We start from the raw sequence: 22,721 nt of genomic DNA, 5'->3' as shown, positions 1-22,721 counted from the left end.
ATAGCAACAAAGACAACTTATTTAACAAGAGACTATTCATTGAGCATTGTTTGTGAATACAGAATACACATTTCTTCACAATGTGAGAGGCCGATGGCAAATGGGAAATCATAGGATGAATGTCCACCATTGCTATTGGCAACATGGTTTTTCTAGCTACACAATTGGTATAGTGGTCTCCAGAGACAGAAACAGTAGTCACCACGTACCTCATATAACTGAGTGCAAATGGTGTCAATGAAGGACACCTGCATGCTGGGAATCTTATCTCTCTTCTCACGATTCATCAGGTCCTAAAGTGACAGGATAAAGAAAAGTGGCATGTAAACCAAATGAAGAGTGGAAAAATGTTAACATTCAAATGCCTGCATGACAGATTTTCCCCTTTTCTTCAGTTTCTTTTGCAGTATATTAAGTTTCTTCGCTAGGCTGTTTCAAAGCATTTGAAAACAGCTTTTCAAAGTTACTAAACAAGCTTAGTAGGACACTTGATCGCAGATCTACTAAACTTGTAGATGGGGCTTGTCATCTTGTCATTTACAATCTTGTAGATAGGGCTGCACCTGATGATTGTTTTCATCACTAATTAATCTGCTGATTATTTTCTCCGCCGTTACAGCTCTAAACAGACATATCTTGGAGCAAAAACTATGAAAAAAATATTCAAAAAATTAGAAAAGCTCTGGAGTGTCATTTGTTTTGATGACCACAACCAGAAGAAAGCACATGAAGATTAAAAAAAGGACCCAAAACGATTCCCTGAGGCACACCACAGCTCAACCTGTGCCACATTTTTTACACAGAATAACCCCTGAATTGACACACTGTACTTACACTGGGCTCAATGTTTAGCTCGCGTCTCTCCTTATCCCCCTGTTCGAAGAACTCAGTGGCTACCAGCTCTGCAATCTAAGTCAGAGAGAAGACAGAGGTGACTTCATGTAGAACCTAAAGCTGACACCAAGAACATGACAACATGAGAGCATGTGAAGGACTTCTATAATATTAAACTTTTAGGCTTCAAACACATTTTACTACAAGCAAAACCTGGCAAGAATGATGTTCTTCTTATATCCACACGTGAGCCTTAGGATAGAAGCAAACTGCTAATGTATCACAACAAGACAAACACAGTCTGTTAATGTAGCACATATTCCACCTTTCAAAGGTACGCTATCAGATATCAAATCTTCAGTCAGTCAATCTTTAGCTGTACAAATCCCAATACGCCTGCATTGTTGTATTTAACCTCGGAAACTCTGGCATGTCTGTGACAATTTTCAGAATTTCAGTTGGGGGCATTTTAATGAACTTCCAATGAATCTGATTTTAGTAAGGCAGGAACATGTTGCCATGGAGAAGACATAATGCTTCCTGCTGCCAGCATCAACATTGTAAAATTGTCACATTGTGAAAACAGCAAGAAAGAATGATAGTAAGTGAGAGGAAGTAGGTATGTATAGAGTCAAGACGAAAACAAAGTAAAATTGAGTAAGAAAGAGGGAGAGGTCTGCCAAAGGAGTGGTAGTCACTCTCAGCTAATGGTCTCCGTCTGTTTGCCGAGAGGTAAATGAGATCTGACTGTAGCCTCGGGCTCCAATCAGCATCACTCTGTGTGTATGTGTGTGTTGAAGCCATCTGCAGCTCACTGATTGAGTCTGTAATCAAGGCTCAGCGCTATGGAGCTGCAGGGGGACTCAGCCAGTGAGAGAGCTTATTATAGCTGACTAAAACCAACACTAAGCATGAGGCAAATGTTAACCGATGAGGCTAAGTAACTTTGTCTTAATATTTACTTAGCCTCATGTCAGTCAAAACACCAACATTTTCTTGTCTGCACAGCAGACCGAGTTTGTTCCATGTCAAAATAACTTCAGTGGTCAGGAACTGCTTCATTAGACTTCCAACAACAGCAAGAAAGACCTACTAGTGCATTTATGAGAGCATTTCAAATTGTTGATTTTGGAAGATACTTGCGCACACTTAAGCCAAAATGTTCATGATCACTATGGTCAAGCACGTAAAACAGCTGCGGTCACTGGTCATTTAAGGACTTTAGCCAAAATCAAGATGAAGGGGGGGCTGAGAGCCTTAAGACATCCCCGTGAAAGAGTGCATCCAAGGATGAAACAGGTCAAGACACTTTTCTGAGCTTCTTTGAATGTAAGAACTCTATAGTCATGTTTGGTCCAAGACCAGGTAATCAAGAAAGGAAGCACCTGTAAGCTCCTGACATCATCAACAGAGACATGTAGCACAAAGCCACGCCTTAGTAGTATATGAATGGTTTGATCATGAGGGAAAACAAATTAAGGGGTATCCTGCTAGCCTTCAGCTTCCATCCTTAGTCTCACATGCATCTCATACCCCTCTGTCTCCCAACATTTCCTGTCTATAGCTGCGTTTCCACCCAACTACAAAGAACCTTTAGTCCCAAGAATTTCTTACAATAATTCTCTCTTTCATAAAGGTTTCCATTTCAACTGCGGCCTTAAGACCTGTGAAGATTACGCAAATTAGTCTGCTGATGTATTAAAAAACGGCAGCCAAACTGCTTCGTTCCAGCCCAGTAGGTGGCAGTAATGCAGAAGGCTACGCAACAATATTGGTGCTGATGCCATGTGAGTCATAGATTCATCAGGTGGACACAAACATGTTCTCATGTTGTTCCTTGTTCGCCACAACGACTCTACAAGGTGATAATACTACGCTCATTCTGCTAGCACTAGGCGAGTGTTAGCATGCAGACTGATCAGAACTATGCACCAGAGACTTTTTGGTGACAGTCCGTCTGTCACTTCGTGTGCATATCCAGGACCAAACTTTAAAAAAAAGTTACAAGGCTCAAAATGATTAAGATCGAGTTAAACAATTCTGAAAGTAAAAGTAAAAACACTTAATCTATGCGGAGGACAGGATGACAAAGAGGAAATGACCTTCCCTTTCGTTCTGGCAGATGAGAAGCACAGTCTGATAATGACATCTGGATGAGGTGCTTCTGTGTGTGTGTTTTAGTGCTAGAACATATTTGCATGTGTGTGCATGCTAACAGCCCTGAATGTTTTTGGATGTGTCATCTGAGGACGGGGCCACAGCTGTTCTTATTAATGAGCACTCACTTGTCAACACATGCAACCACATAGAGTGTGCCTGTCTGAAGCCCTCTTTACTGCGCCTGTGGTCCCTAATGAGGTGCAGACTAACCAAAGTCGGTAGGACATGAAACAATGGGAACACAGCTCTGAGATAGGTGAGGAGAACAGTTTCTGTGTGTGTGTGAGAGAGAGAGAGGGAGAGAATGGGAGAGGCAGTGTTAATATATAAACAGAGTGAGACTTGCAGAATCTGGGATGAAAGGGAGACAAAGAAATGGAACACAGGTGCTGCACTGCTCTTAACAGGTAAAAAAAAATCAGGCCACACCCTCATCAGTGATGTCACAGTAGGCGTTTCTTATTACTCTAAAAGCAGAACACCTGTGACATTAAAGTGTGGCCGACAGTGAGCAGGTCAGCAGGCTGTTAATTATTCGTGTTTTCGATGTTTCCCTGCTCCAGAACACCTGATTCAGATCACCTCATCTAATCGTTTGAATCAGGTGAGTTAGAGCAGTGGACCATCTGACCCATGCAGGGTAGTGGGCCCCCAAGATCAGGACTGGGAGAATTAGCCCATGAATGACTACTGCTTTAATTCTAAGCTGCAGCAATGAATAATTACATTATTAACAATGGATCAGGTAATTGTGTGCAATAAGAAAGGGGTCGCTTATAGTGACAACCCCCCCCCCCCCCCCCCGCACTCTTCAGTCCTCCTCACTTATGTACAGCATAACAGTTTAGCCTCTTTATGCTCATTGTCTTGGTTTTCAGACAAAAAGCTTGGATAACCCCACTGAACACTGAGCGGCTAGCTAGTGAACACAAGTTAACAGCTGAAGAGACAGATATTTTAGCAGGAGTTGGTGGGGACCAAAACAGCTGAACACAGAGTGAATATTGGACTTAAACGCTAATGCAAATGTTGCTCTTTGTCCTCTCGATGAGTAAATAAGCAAGTGTTTCTGTTGTTTTTGTCATTTTAAAATCGAACAGCCCAAGCAGAAGACAGTGGCTACTTTGGTTTTTCGTGCTGTATAAGGATAAATACCATGCTATGGCTTATGGTGAAGGAGAAACAAGTTGTCATATGTCCCATAGAAATTACCCAGCTTACAACGGAGAAGGCAACCAACAGAAACAGATAAATTATGGGGATATATTTACCCGTTTTTGCACCGGCCACGGCTTGGTGATGGCTGAGATGTCACATGCGGTCATCAGCATTGACCTGAATGTGGAGACACATTGATCTTCAGAGACACACCCTGCAGATAATTGTTTCTCCTCGTAGCACAAGGTCACATCCAACCATAATAAACGAATTCATGGTATTCAAAGAGTCAGACTTTGTACGTTGTGTGTGTTTAAATATCACTAACTGTCAAGAAATAGCTCCAGCTCCACATAAAACTACAAATGATCATTTCCACGCCTGTGTATTTGCATGAATTATGAGATACAACATGTTAATTAGTGAGCTAATTAACAGCATATCTTTGAACTTGGGCAGCTGCTTCCAGTCTTTATTCTAATCTCAGCAAACCTGTTCTAGCTCCTGCTCTGTAATCAACGCACACACATGAGATTGGTATCGACCTTTTTATCATGGAACGAAAGCAAATGAACATATTTCCCAAAATGTTGAACTATTTCTTTAAAAGAAGTGTTGTGTAATATACTTGCACGGTGCATGTTAGTGTTTCACATTCATATATATACAGACTCTGTGGAGAGTTGGCACTCACCTCAATAAGTCTTTGTGATGTTCATCCTCCCAAACAAACTGGCTGTTCTTGGTGAGCTCAAAGAACTCCCCGCGCCTCCTGACCGCACACACACACACACACACACACACACACACACACACACACACACACACACACACACAGTGACACAGCAGATAATTATCCTCATTTATAACTTACTTATCTCTTCCACCACCCACTGTCTAGACTGAAAGAAGGATGAGATGAGAGCTGAATTCGCTAAGGTAGATAATGAAAAGAAAGCGAAATAAATAAAGATGCAGGATAGAAGGAAGGAAAGAAGGAAGGAGGAGGTAAACATGTAGACATCTGCTGTGAATATCATATTGCATAACATTTTAACACCAAAATATTTGTTATGTCGTATCATCATCTTATCATTGAACTGATTTTCTTTCAAAACAATTCGACGCACAAAACTGAAATAAAACATCATGATTACAGATTAAATAATGTAAGAATATAACATTTTTAGGCAAAAAATGTTTTTGAGAGAAGTCCGATGGAGTTTTGCTCTTCACAATTTTGTTGTGTAGGAAGACAGGTGACCTTGGACACCTTTAAAGAAGCATCCATTTATTCGGGGGAACGATTCGGGATATTTAGCTAATTGGCATATTTAGATCGCATGTGCCAGATTTAAAATATCTTCCAAGAATGACAACCATCATACTGCACTGGGAGGTCAGTACTGTCAATCAAAGCCACTAAAGTTCAATCAGCAGCTTTAAAATCAAATCAAAACTTTTACTAAAAGTTGCCAAACTCTAAAAGCCTTGATTCTGCATTTTATTGCTTTGGTACATACAAGTTCTACAAACTGTACATTTCTTAGTCATATGTAGTTGATGAACTGCTGTGCATCAGAATTAAGGTGCCAGTTTTGTTAGTTTGATTGTATATGTTTAAGTTGTGAGCTGCCAAGGGGCTGCATGCTAACTCTGGTATGCTTGTGATAACCTTGCCAACTGTGCACTTACCAAAAATACACTTTGATTAAGCTGAAGTGAAAATGAAAATATTAGAAGTAGAAAGAAAATTGCTGTAATGTGATCTAAGCGATAAAGACATCATCAGCATCCCGGAATCGGTGTGATTGTTGCTGCATTTTGGAGTAAAAAAAGGGAGATTGCAGCAGTTTCATGAAGCACTGACTGAATGTAATCACCCACAGCCTCTCTTCTATTCCCTCTCTGCTCTAACTGACTTTTCTCTTTCAGTCTCCCTCTCTGGCACTCTCCAGTCAGATTGCCATCTGGGCTTGACATTTGGTACCTACTTCATGTACAAGGCCAGGTCAGTGGCCAGAATAGCCCTCTCGATCATCTTCAGAGTGGCCTTGTACTCATCCAGGGAGAGACCGCTCAGGATCTGGTTCCCCTGGAGAGAAAACAGAGCGAGGCGACAGAACTGCATTTTATTTAATGGTTTTTCACGCCTACACACACATGCAGTAACAGTAATACATGAGCGTTTGACAGCGTGAACCCAGAGTGAGACAGCGACCCTCTGAGGAATAGATACTAAGCACTGATTGACTGCGTTTCCACTGTTATGGACCACCGAGGGGTTGCCGTGACAACGCGAGACTGCAAAAGCACACACACGCAAATTAATCAAGCCACTGATTCCAGTCCACAAGTCTTGAGTGTTTATTAGCATGTGAGTTGAAAAATTATTCCATCTTACTTCAATTTCAAGTGCTTTAGAGAGTGTGTATTTGCATTGTATGCCTTTCAAGACTGCAACAGGGTGTGTGTGTGTGTGTGTGTGTGTGTGTGTGTGTGTGCCCATCTGTGTTAACATGTCTGGATGCGTCCAGCAGCACCAGGGTTAAGTGGTGCTGTGGAGTCAGGAGTGTATTCAGAGTTTGTTTTGAGGCCATAAAGACGAGAGCAGGCTGTAAGTTGCCGTGTTTTATTGGGCCATCAGAGAGGTCTGTGATACGTCTGCTGCTGGACGAACGAGCAGAATTAGCAGAGTAAATAGATCAGAGTGGACAGAATGACAAAGATTTAGGATCCAAACACGTGAAGGACTGTGAACTGCTATTAACACAAGGTTGAAATGACTTGAAGTGCAACCAAACTTTTGAAATGTCACAATAAGAAAATGTAAATTAGGCTTGTTTCCATCAACTGTGTATAAACTAGGCTAAGCAAAACACAGTTTTGTCAGAAGTCGGCGGTAAAGGCTTCGTTTCGCATGGCTGTAATAAACAGAGGAGAAGAAGTAGACTCGTGAACAGAACCAAGTGCTTTGTCAATGGAAAAATGGTGAGAGGTCTTCAGGAACTTGTTTTTAAGTGGTACACATGTTTAATGCTGTCCAGGACAGAGACGAAGACAGTGCAGTGTTTTAGGTGTGTCCACAAAGATGCCGACAGCAAAAACAGGTGATCTGCCGTGTGAGTTAAATGCTTACTATATCAGAACATTAACTCTGTTGACAAAGATCTGTACAAAGACCGGTTTATCTGACTAGGTTTGACGATATCTGACATTTCTGCCTCCAACACAAAACATCAGTGGTGAATGGAAGTTGCACACACTAAGCAGTGTCACTACCCTGCTAAGCTAACTGGACTATAAGTCTGCACGTGAATTTGCGTGTCCGAGTTCACCAAAGAGGAACTTGATGGTAAAGATTTGCATGAATTTACTTAGGTTTTGATATCTGTCTCTGTCAGCTGATCCGCTGACACGGCCTAAGCAAATAAACCAGAACCATTTGCATGGCCGTTTTTTTTTTTATCACATGTATGACCTGACTCATTCATCGACAGCCATCTAGCCATTGTTTTCCTATGAAGAGAGCTTGGAAACCTTAGCTTATAATGATTTGAAATACGATCCAGTTGCATGTTTATGTTGACCTACACGTCAGTGCAATCAATATTCCTCTATCGTAGAGGTAGTTTGGGGAATGAGCCACGAGGAGATGGAACGGAGAGGTTCCCAACCCATAAAGTCAGGATACACATAATTCTTATTAGATTTCTGTGTTTAGCATTTTTACGACATTACGGGCGTCCTATCATATTACCAGTTTTTATTAGAATTTTTATTACATTCTAAGCAGTTATTAAATAGTTATTTTTCAACAGTGATTTTTTTGGCATTGGCAGTGGAGTCTAGCATGGCTATTGTTTAACTGGAATCTGGAACAAAAGCAACTGAACATGGACATCTAATAGCTGCTGTTGTAGGAGCACAGCAGACAAGTGAGACAACACGGTGCAATTTCCAAAATTGGCAGGGCATGTGAAGGAGCCCGGCTAGGAGGGAGATGCGGCCCGTTGATGACGCCTGCCAAGATCTCAGCTGCTGCATACTGAATCAGCTGCAGCTGTGAAAGGGCGGCGAATGTCACGCTTTGCATAGCTGTGATAGTGATAAAATCCGGGTGCAAAGACGCAAACTGCCTGATGTTTTAGTTTCCTCTGTTTTCCTGCTGCTGCGCCCATATCCCAAACGATGGCTCACATAGAACTGTAACAGCAGTGCTGACAGCAGCTCTGTGTGGCCATGTCATCTCTGAGCACAGTAAATGTGTGGTGCTTGTGATCAAATTTGTGTTTTTTACTGGAAACAACTGCCTGTGGGGGTTGATAAGTGTGTTTCTGACCCAGTGACACCATAAATGGGCTGTAAAACCAAAACAATGCACCAGAGGAAGCTAAAAAGCTCAGAGCTGCAGAGTTAGGTAGTAATTCTTGTGATTTTGGAGCAAAGAGTGCCCCATTAGACACCACAGCTGCATTCACATAAAAGCGGGCAATCTGCTACCTTCCTGCCTGGTTGTGTGGAGGTGTGGCAGTGTTGATCTGTGCTTTGGAACAATCAGAAAATAATGTTTTATTTCTGATTCACTGCTTTGTTTCTTGCTGGCGTTGCTTCCTCTCCTCATTGACTCTCTAGCTCACTTGACCATCACTGCTTAATGAGGCAGGGAAGAGGCGCCGTCTTTGTGGGACTGCAGCGGAAACGCAGACAAACAATGCTAGAGTTCCTTGGACCAAAAGTTTCAGGTACTTTGCTTAAGTTAGCAACTATCTGCTGAACAAAGGGGAGCATTTAGCAGCTCGGGAGCCTGAAACCTTTCTCAGGAGACCAAAACAGAGCCGAAGGAGAGTGAATATTAATCAGGCGGACACAATAATGAATGCTAATATTGCTCCAAGTCTGCTGGATGTGACACTGGATACATTTTAAAGTGGAAACATAACTGTCACTATGTAATGGTGGCACTGTTTTCTGAATGGAGTTTCTGGATCGCTTTTAGCCGACATACACCCCTACACTGTGACTTCATGCTGAAATGGGAACGAAAATCGCTAGATTGCCCACTGATCTACACAGACAGCAACAAAATCTATCTGCGTTCATGCCGCCGTTATCATCGAGCACCAAGTAAAATCTAAGGCCAGTTAAACAAAGTGGGAACGGACTAATGTCTCCTCTACTTTGGAAGCTGGTAGGTGGAGAGGAAGAAGATGGGATGACTGGAAGGCTTCCTACGCTTGTGTGCGAGTGAGTGCACCTACGGGGCTGTTGAGGATCATGAGGCAGTGGTCGAAGTGGTGATGCTCCATGGTGGAGTGGCAGTAGAGCTGGGCCAGTGGGTGGTCGCTCCTGGACACACACACACAAATAAGAAGTAAAACACACAAGCGGATACAGTGTGCTCCCACACATGCATATACAGTCATTCATACACTTATATCACTCATGCTCTCCTGCTCTACCTCTGTATGTAGGAGTTGTTGACTCCTCTGTGGTCCAGGTCGTGGCTGAGAGTTGCGATCATCAGCGCCAACACCTCCAGATCACTCAGGTTGTTCTGTCAGAAGATGGACGGGCGGTTGGCGTGAGGACAGAAAAAAACACAACACAAACCACATCCACATAACAGCAGCTGGCTCACCGATGACAATCTGTTACTACAATCAAACCAAACAAGAGCCTAATAGCTGTGTACACACGGTGCTGCCGTAACCCTCCACACATCGTTGGCAGCGTGGGCGTTCAGGAAGCAGCCTGAAGTGGACAGCAAGGCTGTTTCTGCATACGGCACAACAGCTTTTACACAACAGCCAAAAGCAGATACTGATCATTCCACACTGCAGCTGCTCGTATCCAGTATGTTTTGCAGAAATCAAATGTTTTCATTTCAAATGAGGATGAGGATCCAGTGTTTACTTTTATTTTTGGTGGTGCAGGAGATCCTTTGAAACCATCCATTAACGGTAGAACGTAGCTTGATCCAATTCATTTTACTCCACTATGAAAGTCACCACGCTGAGTAAACATGACTTTATGCACTAACTTTTATTTTTTGTTTAAAGGTGTGTTATTGTTTCATGGTAATGCAGATGTGAGCATTTAGGAACTGTGCTAAAAGCCATTTGGAATTTGAGAAACAGCTTAATAAAGAAAAAGTCTAAGTCTTACGATCGTCAGCGTGTTGGTGTTTAACACTAACGTCACCGAACACTAATTTCAGAAAAATAAATCAAAGAAATTCATACATTGACAGTCATCTTCACCACAGCCAAGTTCTGTTTTTCTTGGTGCTCTCCAGGGTTTGATTGTCCAACAGGATTCAACAATAATTCAATGCTTTTCACAACAGCAGACTATTAATTCTCAGATGTCGGAGTGAGCTTGAACGCACCATCAAGGAGACTTTGACAAAAAGGCGATAAATGGTTTTACTGCCATGTATTTTTTGTCGTAAGTGTCATGAGATGAACTGAAAGCTGACTGTCTGCAAGGCAGGAAATCAATGATGTGCTTTGAAATGAGTTGCAGTAAAGCATGTTAGATGTGTAGATAATAAATGTAACCATTGCATGCTTGTATGGATTTCGTTCAGGGAAGCCTGGATTTAACCAGCGATTGGCCGCTCTGACCTGTAAGCGTCCCGACTTGAGGAGGGCGAACATGCTCTGGGCCGTGTTGAAGGCGTGTCTCCAGTTGTGATAAGCCACGTTCTTCCTGTAGTTCTTCTTCACACTCAGAATCCACTGGCATAAACTCTGCACGACAGAAGGAGCAGCAAAAGATGTATTCATTATTGCGTTTCCTGGAGCGGAAGTGCACCACGTGGGAACAAAATACACTGATATAATAAAGGCCTTGTAACTCCACTTGAACTCGATGCACCTGATGTACAAGATGAAGCCTTGAGATTAGCTAACAATGCAGGTGTTGCCTTCAGGGCCCGTCTATTGCATTCAGATAAAGGCAATCTAACATAATGGCTAGCATGAGCAAATAAAGGCTTGTCACTGAAGGTAAAAACATTGAGAAGGGGTTGAATAACCTCTACTGCAACAGCAATAATGTAATCACTTCCACAGCTTTGAGCAATTCATCACATCTAATTCACCACTCTGCTTATTTCACTTATTTCCAGTTGCTTTGACTTCACCGTCAATACGAACTGAACAATTTATGCAGATGTTTTAGGCTAAAAGCGTACCAGGAGCACGATGGCTTTTAATGTGAAACATCTGTGCAGGAAGTGTTGAACCTAAAAGGATCGATTTTTTGGAGTGGATTTGTAAGAGATACTTATCCATCGTCAGTGTGTTAACTACAGTAGGTGGCAGTTGCAAGCATATTTTAACCACCTAAAAAAAAATCTTTATCAGTTTAGATGTGCTGTGTGTTTCCAATATGTTCACCGCTCCACTTTTCCATCAGACGGCCCTTTACTGGCATTACACCAAATCACTCTCTTCAAAGCCATCAGACTCCACTGACAAAAACAGTATCTTTACTTTGCAGAACACAGGAGCTGTCTGTGAAGCTGCTCGATTTTGGTGTTTTAATACATTAATTAGGATTCAAACTATCCCAGCCTAACCGACCAAGGGGGCGATAAGTCGGCGACTCCTGTGTTCCTCGGGGAAAAACAACAATAGAGTCTGGTGTATTAGAAGATTGCGCAGAAGAGCTATCAGAGAGGATTCTAAACATAGCCTACTCTTAGGCTTACACTGATGGTTCTAAGTGGGCCTTTTTTTAGGAGGCTAAAATACATTTTGCTGATGTCCCCAGCATTCACAGCGGTACATTACTTGGCTTCCATGAAGGAAGTGACAATGGATGAATACATCCTTTTTTTGGCTGCATGACAAAAGACAGGAGACACCTAAAAACTAAAACATACATTCTGAGTGGAGTGTAAAATCACAATGGTAGAAAGAGAAAAGCAATGGGCTCATTTTCTCTACAGGAGTAATTACACTCATATTACATTCTGCAGCATTAAACATGTTAGAAAAGCAGTTAAAAAACAACATGTTGTACAGTTTAACCCCCAGGCTGGGATGCTCTGGGGTGGTCAGTGTGTCAGCATCACACTGACAGCCCGCACTGCTGGAGAGTCCTAATCTCCTCCAATCAAAGGCTCTCTTTATGAGGCCTCTCTCCGCAGGCACTCCGGAGGTCAGCCACTAACATACAAGGACCTCTTCACGTGGAGAGCGCACTGAGGACGGGAGCCAAACTGCACCAACAACCGGGCGGTGCCGGCGCCCGGATGGGGGAGCCGGACCGGGAGAGTGCTGGCTCTGACACACGGTGGTAATGGAGGCAGAGTGTGTGAGGGATTTTTTTTTTGAAGAGGAAGTATTTTAGATGTATGATGGTGCTCTCTCTCTCTCTCTCTGTGTGTGTGGTCTCTGAGTTAAGGATGCAGGCAAATACACAAATATTAACTTACTTGTAAATGCATTCACTCATCATCCGACGAACACACACACACACACACACACACACACACTCACGTTCTAATGGTCTAATGCTGCTGACAATGAGAAGCAGATTGTTTTCTGCTATTAATAAAACAGGAAGCTGCTCTGGTTGAGATGCACTGAGAAAAACAAGTCCAAAAAAAGTCATGTCAGGATAATGTGTGTTATTTGTTGTTCTAACTTTTGTGGTTCCTGTGTTCCCACGACACTCAACATGATAATGAAGCCTTGTGAATGCTGTAGCGCAGGCTTTGTCTCGAAAAACCATAAATACTTTGTTTGCATGTGTCTTTGGAAATATTACCTGTGCTCACGTTTCAGTGTGCAACATTTTAATACAATTCCTATATGTAGTTTAGGGTGCAGGGTGTAGGACTTAGGGGGGAAATGGAATATAATATTCATAATTATGTTGTCAGCAGTGTATAGTCACCTGTGCTTTCAATGAATTACTATGAGCCCTTCATATCTCCATGGAGAGAGAGTGTTCTTCCATGGAGTCCATTGATGTTTCTACAGCATCCCAGAATGGACAAACAAGGGCTTTTTGATCAGTGAGGAAACAGCTCACTATTTACCACAACTAAAAGCAGGTGAGTGTGAATCCTCGTCAGCCACCGTAGCTTCTCCTACATGCTCAGAGGGGTGTTAAGTTGGTTGAAATCTGCAGCCTCACCACTAGATGCCACTGAATTGTGCACACTGCACCTTTAAGCTCTTATTTTTCTTTAGAGAGCGTGCACAGTCCATGGACCTGCTGTACAAAATGAGAATAGCGGGTTGCAAAGTTGTCTTTGTTCTTAACTCTTAAAGTTTTCTAGGATCACAAAGTTGATCGCTATAATTCAGTTCAATTCATTCATTCAATCCATTTATATCAGTGAGTGCAAGCTAAAATGTTTCTCTGTATGATGCAACAGCAGTTCAACAGCAGCACAGACTCCATCCTCCAACACCATCCTACAGTTGGATCAACACCTCTCTACAACAGTTCCAACACAAATGGGGACATTATAACCTTCACAAAGGGGGGACTGTATTACCATGCTATATTAGTACAGCTAGGTGTGCCTAATAAACTGGCAACTAAGTGTAGAATAATTCCAGCGTATATTTATAGCCATAGCTTCACTTTCAATACCAGAGTTCTCCCTTAACAGGTATCTGTTACGTAAATGTAAAAGGAGTTTTGACCGACACTACCATCATACTGTTCTTATGAATTTGTACTGTAAGAACCCAGAAAAGAAGGACACGAGCTGGGAAACAGCTGAATTTCAAATATTATTTTTAAAAAAGTGTTGCATGGATAGACAAAATATGTAATCATGACATTACTTTTGAGAAGCCACTTTTTGAAAATACTTTTAACCCATAACTGACCACCATGTTCGCCAGTGACCAGTCTTCCTCACCCCTGCCTTGTGCTGACACATTGCTTTGTGCAGGGTGCCTTTAAGGCCCCCCCATTTGTTCAATCTGGCACCCCCAGTGGTCACATCGAACACATGCGACTCAGGGAGACGAAGATTTTCCTCAAAATTGCAAGAGGGACTGAAATGAAAACTTATGCTTATCATTGGATGGATGGATTCCAAATGAATGATACTTCTTGTCTTGGTACATGCTATATTGAATTATTCACTAAGGAGCCTGCTCATCATGTGTTAATTATTAAGTATCTTGTATATCTTCAGTGGTCTTGTTTACTATTTAAATGTCTCTTGTGTTCAAGTGGAAATTGGAAGTCATGAAGTAACCCAAAATCACTAGAATCATTCTCTGGGGACCAAGAATATGCAGAGTAAATGTCATAAAAGCCACTCCAGTAATGGACAGAGCAATCTAAAAATGCATTTTAAATTCCAAACATCCCGGGTCAGTTCTTACCGTGTACTTCATCTGGAAGTTCTGGACCAAGTTGAGGTCAACAAACATGCGAATAGTAGCCAGCGTGGTTTCAGTGTCTGACAAGTCAAAGTCACTGAAGCTGAAGTCCAGGAGACGCAGAGACTGGGCTGATGGTACTGTGCCTAACTTCAAACACACACACACACACACACACACACAAGCAGGCAAACATTAGTGAATTCAGAAGGCTGTGATTTCAATGACAAACCCACATGAATAAAAAAAGTGTATGGTCTGCCTTGTGTTGTTGGATCAGTCACTGCTGGTAATCATTCTCCACATTCATAATCTCAATTCTCATTTGTTTTACATGATGCAAGTGACACAAACATGTCGCTGCAGTGACAGTAGCAGCTTTGACTACACAATTATGAAAGCTTTTCCTCCTATGTATCACACATACAGTATGCAGCGGTCTCTTGGGCAAATTGTACCCAAAAAAAAAATCAAGCCTGTGTCCTAGATACAGAGCAACACATCCTCTCTAGCACCCAAGGGGGGCCACTTAATCAGGTTATGCTGTTAGTTCAGCCACTTCGCCACGAGCCGAGTACATAACAGGACCTTTTGAGACTTTTGTGCGGTTCCATTGTGAAGGCTGTTCCTGGCGAGAAGATTGGGCTGCACTGATAAGTACGTATTTGGAGAGAGCTGCCTCGGAGTGCTGTCAGAAAACCAATTAGACACTTACAAGTGAGCTAATTAACCTAATCAGAAGACAGTCTGCTTGCAGGGAAGTCCTTTCGTTTCTGTGTCATTTGTGTACAAAGTCAAGAGTGCCAATTATATGAGAGACGCTCTGCTGAGAGTCTGTGGCTTCCCCTCAATTTTCTGTCTGTAGTTTGATAATACAGTGTAATGATAATTTTCACTTGCAGTCTAGTGCATGTTGGGTACCAATCACTAAAAATAGGTCCAGTGAGACAAGGAACACAGGCGGTTATAAACTAATAGGTTAGTCTACCTTATTTGAAAGAAATGCAATAAAAAAAAAAATGTAATTGCGTAAATAATGTAATAAGCCAAATAGGGCTGCAATGTAAGAGACTACGATTGTGACTATGTTTTGCTATTCATTGCATCATTATTAATGCTGTATAATCATCATACAACATCATACAATATCCAGCCATTATGCTGAATTCATAGAACTGTAGGTACGTGTGTGACAATCCGGTTTTTGAGAAGAGACAGACGGAACAGGAGAGTATGCAAGGAAAGCAATCACACAGCCTCAGTGGAGTCATAGAACAAAGCTGCTACGAGGTCTGAAATGTCATGAGGACAACACCGAAGGACACTGAGATGATAAATAAATCATTAAGCTTTCACTGAGACGCGGCTCGGCTCGGATAAATCCTAAAATAGCCAATTAACCACTTCTCTACGAGGCTGTCTGCTCGTCAGCAACACCACGGGCCGCGGCCACCAAGTTACACACATATTACAAACTCTTCAGTGTTTCATTCTGCGGTCATGCCGGTTGTATATCTTTTAAATAACTACACGTTAAAGTGTTTGAAACGCCTCGCTTTTGCGCCGAAAGTGAAACCAAAAACAACAAGTGGACTCTGAACACAACACCGGACTCTCCACTAAACTTTGCATACGTCAGTGAAATATGCGACGTGCGTCATTTTATCTACATTCTGCCACTGCAATACAAACTGCCTCTGAGATTGTTAAACTACAAGTAACAGCAGCAAACTATGCTCCTGTCACACTGTCACAGATATGAATTGATGATCATTAGCACCTGTTTGGTATAACTGGTTTATCACACACGTGACTATGACCCTACAACCCCCCTGACTTGGTTAGGGTTAGGGTTAGTGTGCCTGGAAGAACTGGTGCTGTTTGAAAGTAAAGCGTGGTCACACCAAAATAATGATTTGATTTAGATTTTTCTTCTGTTTGCTCACTTTGCATTTTGTAAATTGATAAAAAAAATAACTGCTTAAATTTTATATTTTTGAAAGCACTCTTACTTTACAGCATATTGCAAATTGGATCTTTAGATGCACAATGTTAATGCTTTGTTCTGCCATTACTGACCAGTTTTCTACTTGCTAATTCTGTTCACATCGACATCTGAGTCCAAACTATAACACAGATTTTCCTGAAGGTTCAGACGTACCATATTTGGCATGAAATAATAACAGTGTATACATGGCTGAACACTGACAATGGACTTTGGCTGACATGAGGCATCCACATTCTAAGTTATTAAATTAAATTCTAATTATTATACTGGCCACTGATTTCTACTACAAGTGTGTGTGTGCATGTTAGCCAGGAGAGCAGCCATACAGAACTGCTATACTGGCGCTGTCTTGTTGATTCAGCAGGGTGGTGTTGTGTTACATTAGTGCTTCTCATCTCCACAAACTCTGCTTCCTCTGACCTTCAAGGACAACATCTGCCTGTGTGTGTGTGTGTGTGTGTGTGTGTGTGTGTGTGTGTGTCTATTAAACAACCCATCCTTTGGCAGGAATAATGTTCATGTGGGCGTGTAAGTGTGTATTATTATTAAATGAAGAAATTTGAATTTACCACGGTTACCTGGAGTTCCCGTAATTCTTCCTCTGCAGCGGTTGCATGATATGACAAAACCTGGAACACACACACACACACAAGAGAAGATGAGCTATGCAGACTTTGGGTCAGATCAGGTTTTCTCACGAAAACACACACATATAGAGGGCCTAAACAACTGCTCTCTGACATGCATTTCTAATTCTTTAGGTCTTTTTTTGACTTTTGGTGACCATTGGTTTGTGATCATTTGACTCAACATGAGTATGTTTTCATCTGCAAAATGTGTAAATCTTAAATTAAAGCAGAGTAGAATTTCTCAGAGCACATATTTTGACACATCTCCTGCTACGACAAGTCAAAATGTCTGTTGAAAAACACCACATGGACCTGATCATTTGGAAAAGACGAGTCATCAAAACAATCAAAAACAGGCTTTTGACAGAGAAGAAAAGGAAACATGGTGGTGCTCATCAACCGAACATGTCAGTCAAATCTAAAGTACGAAGAGGCCATCACGCTCTGGAGCTCACTGTCGATCTGCAAAGAGAGCTTTGTGTCTTTTGTGCAAGCAGGATCGGAGGCAGCGGCAGCGTGTGATTATATAGACAAGCGTGCGGCTTGCTACCAATCAAATTTGTGGCGATGGTTAGCACCGAGCCTACTCACAAAAACATATCTATCCCTTTGATATCCCTAGATGGATTAGATTATTGCTAGGAATGTTTTTATATGATTTGTGAATCAATAGGTGTTTTTCACGGGACATTTCCACATGTAACAGGTGTGTGAACAAAGACTCCCCAAAGTGGCAATGAGCTCTGCTTTCTTTTCATTTTAGTCAAAAAGACATATTTCTAGCCCAGTTTCTTCATAGCTACACTGATGTCTAGTGACTGGTAACACAATCATTGGGGTCTTCAATGACTCACTTGGTTGACTTCACTGGCTTTAATATACTTTCATCACCCTGTACCGCTCTTTAACAGCTATTCAGTTTGAAACATTTTCATTAGTCAATCTCTTGGTGGTACAGCAGCAACATGCAGCTGAACTCAGACGCAGTGGGGTAAATCAGTCCAGACCAGTTGGCGTGAAACCTGGCTGAACCGGGTAAAGTGGACACTGCTGGGTGGCAGAGGAGGTGGGCGTCAGCTGCAGCCGAGAGGAGACGTGACCTCTGACACCCTGAAGCTGACAGCGCCACGACACTGACACACCGAGGACAGCGAGTGTGTGTGGTGTGTATGTGTGTGCTGCTGAAAATTGGAGAGAGAAGTAGATGAGACCAAATAGAAGGTGTAATAGTCATTTGTGTGTGTGTGTGTGTGTGTGTGTGTGTGTGTGTGTGTGTGTGTGTGTGTGTGTGTGTGTGTGTGGGCTTGGTTACAGCGACTTTGTGCTTTTCTGGCCGTCGTGCAAAGAGGCTGAAGGCAGGAAAGTGTCAAGAAGCATTGCCTCATCACTGTCACTAACACACCCACATATAGCTCGATCAGAGATGCTCTCTTACACACACTGTGCTTCCTATATGTTTAAACTGGTGAGTAAGTAGGCTTCAACATCACAACCAAGTGCCTAATTCTAAATCTTAAACCAGGTTTTTGAGGATATGAGCAGCAAAAAACGGTTCCAGGGCTGATGGGGGACACTGTGCTACATTACAGAGAAATACAAAGCTGTAATAAGAGCCTGTGAAATAGATTTTTTTACAAGTACACGCACAAAAAGAGCTGAATGTTTCCGCCAGCTTTACCCTGGCTAGCACAAAAGATAGGCTAGCATGATAAGTACTTAGCCTACAGACAGGTCTAACAGATGATATCTTCAACAAATAAATGGTAAAATAAATTGTGCACTCAGTAGAGTGCAGAGTGCCACACCTAAGCACAGCCTAAGCCTTTAATCTGTTTTATTACAACCTGCTGGGTAAAATAAAATAATAATAATTAGAAAACAAATGGTTGCGACGATTGCTGAATAAAATACGCGTGATCTCTCAAAGCCACACATTATTACTCGATAAAATGTCAAAGAAGGAGCAACAGGCATATTGAGGTGAGTGAAGAGCAGAGGAGCAAAGGAAAGGAGGAATCGAGGGTGCAAGACAGGAAGGAAAAGATAAAAAGTGAAGAAACAAGAAGAGTGTTGTATTGGATGCTATGAGATTATACACGTCTGCTTTCAACTGCTAACTCAGTGAGATGTTAACATTTTGTGTAAAATGTTGCACAATCCACTCCTTTTACACCTTTTTACTTTAATCACAATGTAGACAAACTTGTTTTTAGCATGAATGATTCATTTGGTTTCATTCATTAGTTGAGTTTTGGTCACAGGATGTACTCAAATCAAAGTTTCAAGATTGATTTAAGTATGAATGTGTGCGTGTGTGTGTGTGTGTGTGTGTGTGTGTGTGTGTGTGTGTGTGTCAGGCTGACCTCCAGAGTGACCTCTTGCTTGGCCATGGCTCTCTCCACCGTCTCGTACATCTGTGTGTTCTGGATGCCGAGGCCGCAGAAGATGGCAAACGCCTCCAGGAACTGCTCGTCGTTCCTGTTGAAGGCCTTCACACCCCCTGACGCTTCATCCATCTTGTTCACCAACTGACACACACCTACACAGACACACACGGGGACAGGCATACTGTATGGGTTGTATTCTGGACTAACACCCATCCTCTGTTGGACTTTTTGCATCCTCCTTCGTTCAGACGTCACTAGAACATATTAAGAACTATTAAAATCACCACGTACCTTCTACATCTCGTCAACCATTTATATATAAGACTCCAGATCTCAAGGGCTCACCTTATGGGAACACTAACTCTACTTTAAGAGGTTAAAGGTGAGAACTAGAAGGTCATCTACAGTTGAATGATAAGCTGTCTTAACTGCTACGTGCCTACGCTTGGCAGTTTTCCTGTAAGTGAATGGTTGCACTATCCTAATAAGAAGCCCTTACATTGGTTGTTGCTTACACCTGGACCTGCCTTATGAGGACACAAAGCATAATATTGCATCTCTAATGCTAATAATGCATTCATGAAGCAAAAACTGAGCCAGTTTGAATCCATCTGTTCGAGTAGAAGGATGCAGAACGTTTCTTTGAAATAGACTCAGCTGTTTTGATCTCGCTCATCACCAAGACGCTTAAAGGCTGGAGGAGAGGCCAAGAGGACCTGCTTTGTTTGATCACTGAAGAACACCCACGGTCATTTGTCATCCTCACGGCCGACTAATGGAGCTGCTATCGGCTAATTATGCTGATGATGACCACTGTGATGGATGGAGTGGTAGGACTATTCATGGGCTGATAACAAAAGTGGTAATGCAATGCTGGTTAACCTCTAAAGACCTGGCTTACACATGCGTGGACATCACATTTTGGGTTATATTACCATAGTAGTTAATTCTGCTTAGCTGGGGCCGTATGGACATGTATGTGGGCAAAATTGTTGATATTTCATATTGTTTTTTGCACCGTGATTTTCAAAACATGTTCAAAATATGTTTTGTTTGTGTTATAAATACATGCAGAAGCAGTCAGGAAAAAAAACTGCTATGTTCAGGGTGGAAATACAGAGTTTTGCACAAAGGTGACTTTATTGTGTTTTCTGGAAATTAAGACCGATTGTCCACATATGTGGACATAATGTTTCTCTAAAAGTACACCATGTAAAAAGAAAAAGAGGTTTTATACTTATCATCAATAGCAAGGAGAAATAAAAAATACATATCAAACAAGAGCTCGGGTCTTAAGAGGTTCAATGTCTTCTTAGGCCTGTTACTGACTGTTAAAGGCTCCGAGCCCTGCTGCTAATGTCAGATCACTGTCTCCAAAAAGTAACTAGAAAACCACAGAGACCACTGTTACCACTGTTAAAGTGATGAAGAGACAAACACAAGAAGAAAAATACATTTTAAAAAGAACATTTCATCAGTAGTAGAAGACCTCTTGTCTGTCTGTACTCGTGATCCACACCCAATGTGCATCTGAGGTGGTTTAACCCCAGACGGAGCACTTAAAAGGGTGTTTCACTGGAGACAGAGAGAGACGGGGGGGGTGGGGGGGCAGAGAGATCCTACCTATGACTTTGTCCTTCTTGCCATTCCTGATGGGAGTGCAGAGCAAACTCTTTATCTGGTTGCTGGTATGATCTGGGTTTTCACTCTGTCAGAGGACAGGAGGGATATCATTACACAGTATAGAGAAAGTAGAGAGGAAAAAGAGAAGCAAACGTGCACTGACTGTCCAGGGGAAGCGCTGGTCCTTGGTGACGTCTCCGATGTTGAGTGGCTGCATGGTGTTTTTAACATACTGGGCGTACATGTAGTTAATCTGACTGACGTCACAGTCCCTGAGGAGACACACAGAAAGACAACAGCTTCATCACACAATGGGCTCCGGAGCCTTGGCTCAACAGTCCGAATCAAAAGCTAAAAGCATTGGCATCATTTTGGACAAGTGGTCAAGTAAGTATGATGAGAAACTGATTCATGCTTCCATTACTGGACTATAGTGAATCCCTCTCCACTGGCCTTCTAAAAGAGTTGATAGGAGACATCAGGCAGTTCAAACCTCTGCTGCCAGACTATTAACGAAGACTAGGAGGACAGAGCACTCGCTCCAAATCTGTTTTAGAATTGATTTTAAGGTAAAACTTACAAAAGTTGAAATATTACAGCACGTTCTGACATTTCAGTGTTCCTCAAGTAGCCCACAAAACTGCTTTTAGCCGCTTCACACCAAGACTGCCTATCTTGTTACATTTAGTTTCTGTTAGTTTAGTACATTTTTATCTCTATACAACCATTTTTACTACTTCTGTTTCTTGGCCTTTTCATTAAATCTTTTATTCTATTTTTATGTACTTATTTCTTAGTAGTAATTCTATCCATTGCTTATATAACAAGTTCAATAAGTTATATTGTTGGAGTGAAACAGAAGAGATACATAGAGGACACAACCACACACCAGGTGTTTTAAACTGAAAATAGAATGAGCTGAATATGAATGGAATTATCATCATCATTTTTCTTAAGTAACTTTCATAGAGACATATTTGAAGCATTTCTTCACACAGCTTTGCTCAGCTGCTTCTTGGATTAAATCTAGCAACCATTATAACTATAACCTGCTTCCTTAAACTCCAGCCTAACAGAAAACTGCTGGTTAATGAGTGAACTGCAGCCGGGAAGCTGCACCTGAGTCCACCCGCAGCCTGGCTCAGGTCTGAGGGCTGAAGCCGTCACTCACATCTGTCAGCGCTTAATAAGCGTGTTTATTATTTTTAGTCGCTCCGAGTCTGACCACGGAGTCTGCTATAATACTGCATGATAAATGATGGAAAATGGATATGTAAACATAACATGAGGTTAAGGCAAAAGCCAGTGGATTTTGGCTGTAGTGCTCGGGCAGGACGGTATGTGAGAGTGTGTGAGCGAGAAGGAGGGAATAAAGAGTGTGTCAGTGGATGACAGACAGAACGACAAATAGAAAATGTGTGTGTTTGTGGGAGAGTGTGTTAGTGTGGAGGAAGGGGGGAGACAAAAAGCAGTGGGGAGTATTTGAGTATTTTCATTTTATACTATATACTATATATTTCTAATGAAGTAGAAATATATAGAGAGTATTGTACTT

The 22,721-nt window shown here is 42.0% G+C and overlaps 1 protein-coding gene across 2 annotated transcripts in view; it reads right to left on the bottom strand.

Annotated features, from left to right (window-relative positions):
* pde5ab (phosphodiesterase 5A, cGMP-specific, b) overlaps positions 1-22,721 on the bottom strand; it is a 50,577-nt gene that overhangs the window by 1,850 nt on the left and 26,006 nt on the right. The window contains exons 9-21 of one of the 2 annotated variants that reach the window (XM_070854891.1): positions 21,330-21,438; positions 21,167-21,251; positions 19,520-19,695; positions 17,097-17,156; positions 14,523-14,669; positions 10,782-10,907; positions 9,615-9,709; positions 9,414-9,501; positions 6,147-6,247; positions 4,847-4,924; positions 4,266-4,329; positions 835-909; positions 210-293 (exon numbers count right to left, since the gene is read on the bottom strand). In XM_070854891.1, coding sequence (XP_070710992.1) covers positions 210-293; positions 835-909; positions 4,266-4,329; positions 4,847-4,924; positions 6,147-6,247; positions 9,414-9,501; positions 9,615-9,709; positions 10,782-10,907; positions 14,523-14,669; positions 17,097-17,156; positions 19,520-19,695; positions 21,167-21,251; positions 21,330-21,438 — 1,288 coding nt within the window. The remainder of the gene's footprint in view (positions 1-209; positions 294-834; positions 910-4,265; positions 4,330-4,846; positions 4,925-6,146; positions 6,248-9,413; positions 9,502-9,614; positions 9,710-10,781; positions 10,908-14,522; positions 14,670-17,096; positions 17,157-19,519; positions 19,696-21,166; positions 21,252-21,329; positions 21,439-22,721) is intronic. The other variant, XM_070854892.1, reaches the window with a different exon arrangement.

This window comes from Pempheris klunzingeri, chromosome 23 (assembly GCF_042242105.1).
Source record: "Pempheris klunzingeri isolate RE-2024b chromosome 23, fPemKlu1.hap1, whole genome shotgun sequence".
In the NCBI taxonomy this organism is placed as follows: domain Eukaryota; kingdom Metazoa; phylum Chordata; class Actinopteri; order Acropomatiformes; family Pempheridae; genus Pempheris; species Pempheris klunzingeri.
The sequence above is the reverse complement of the archived record's forward strand: the minus strand, read 5'-3'. Positions and strand labels throughout refer to the sequence as shown.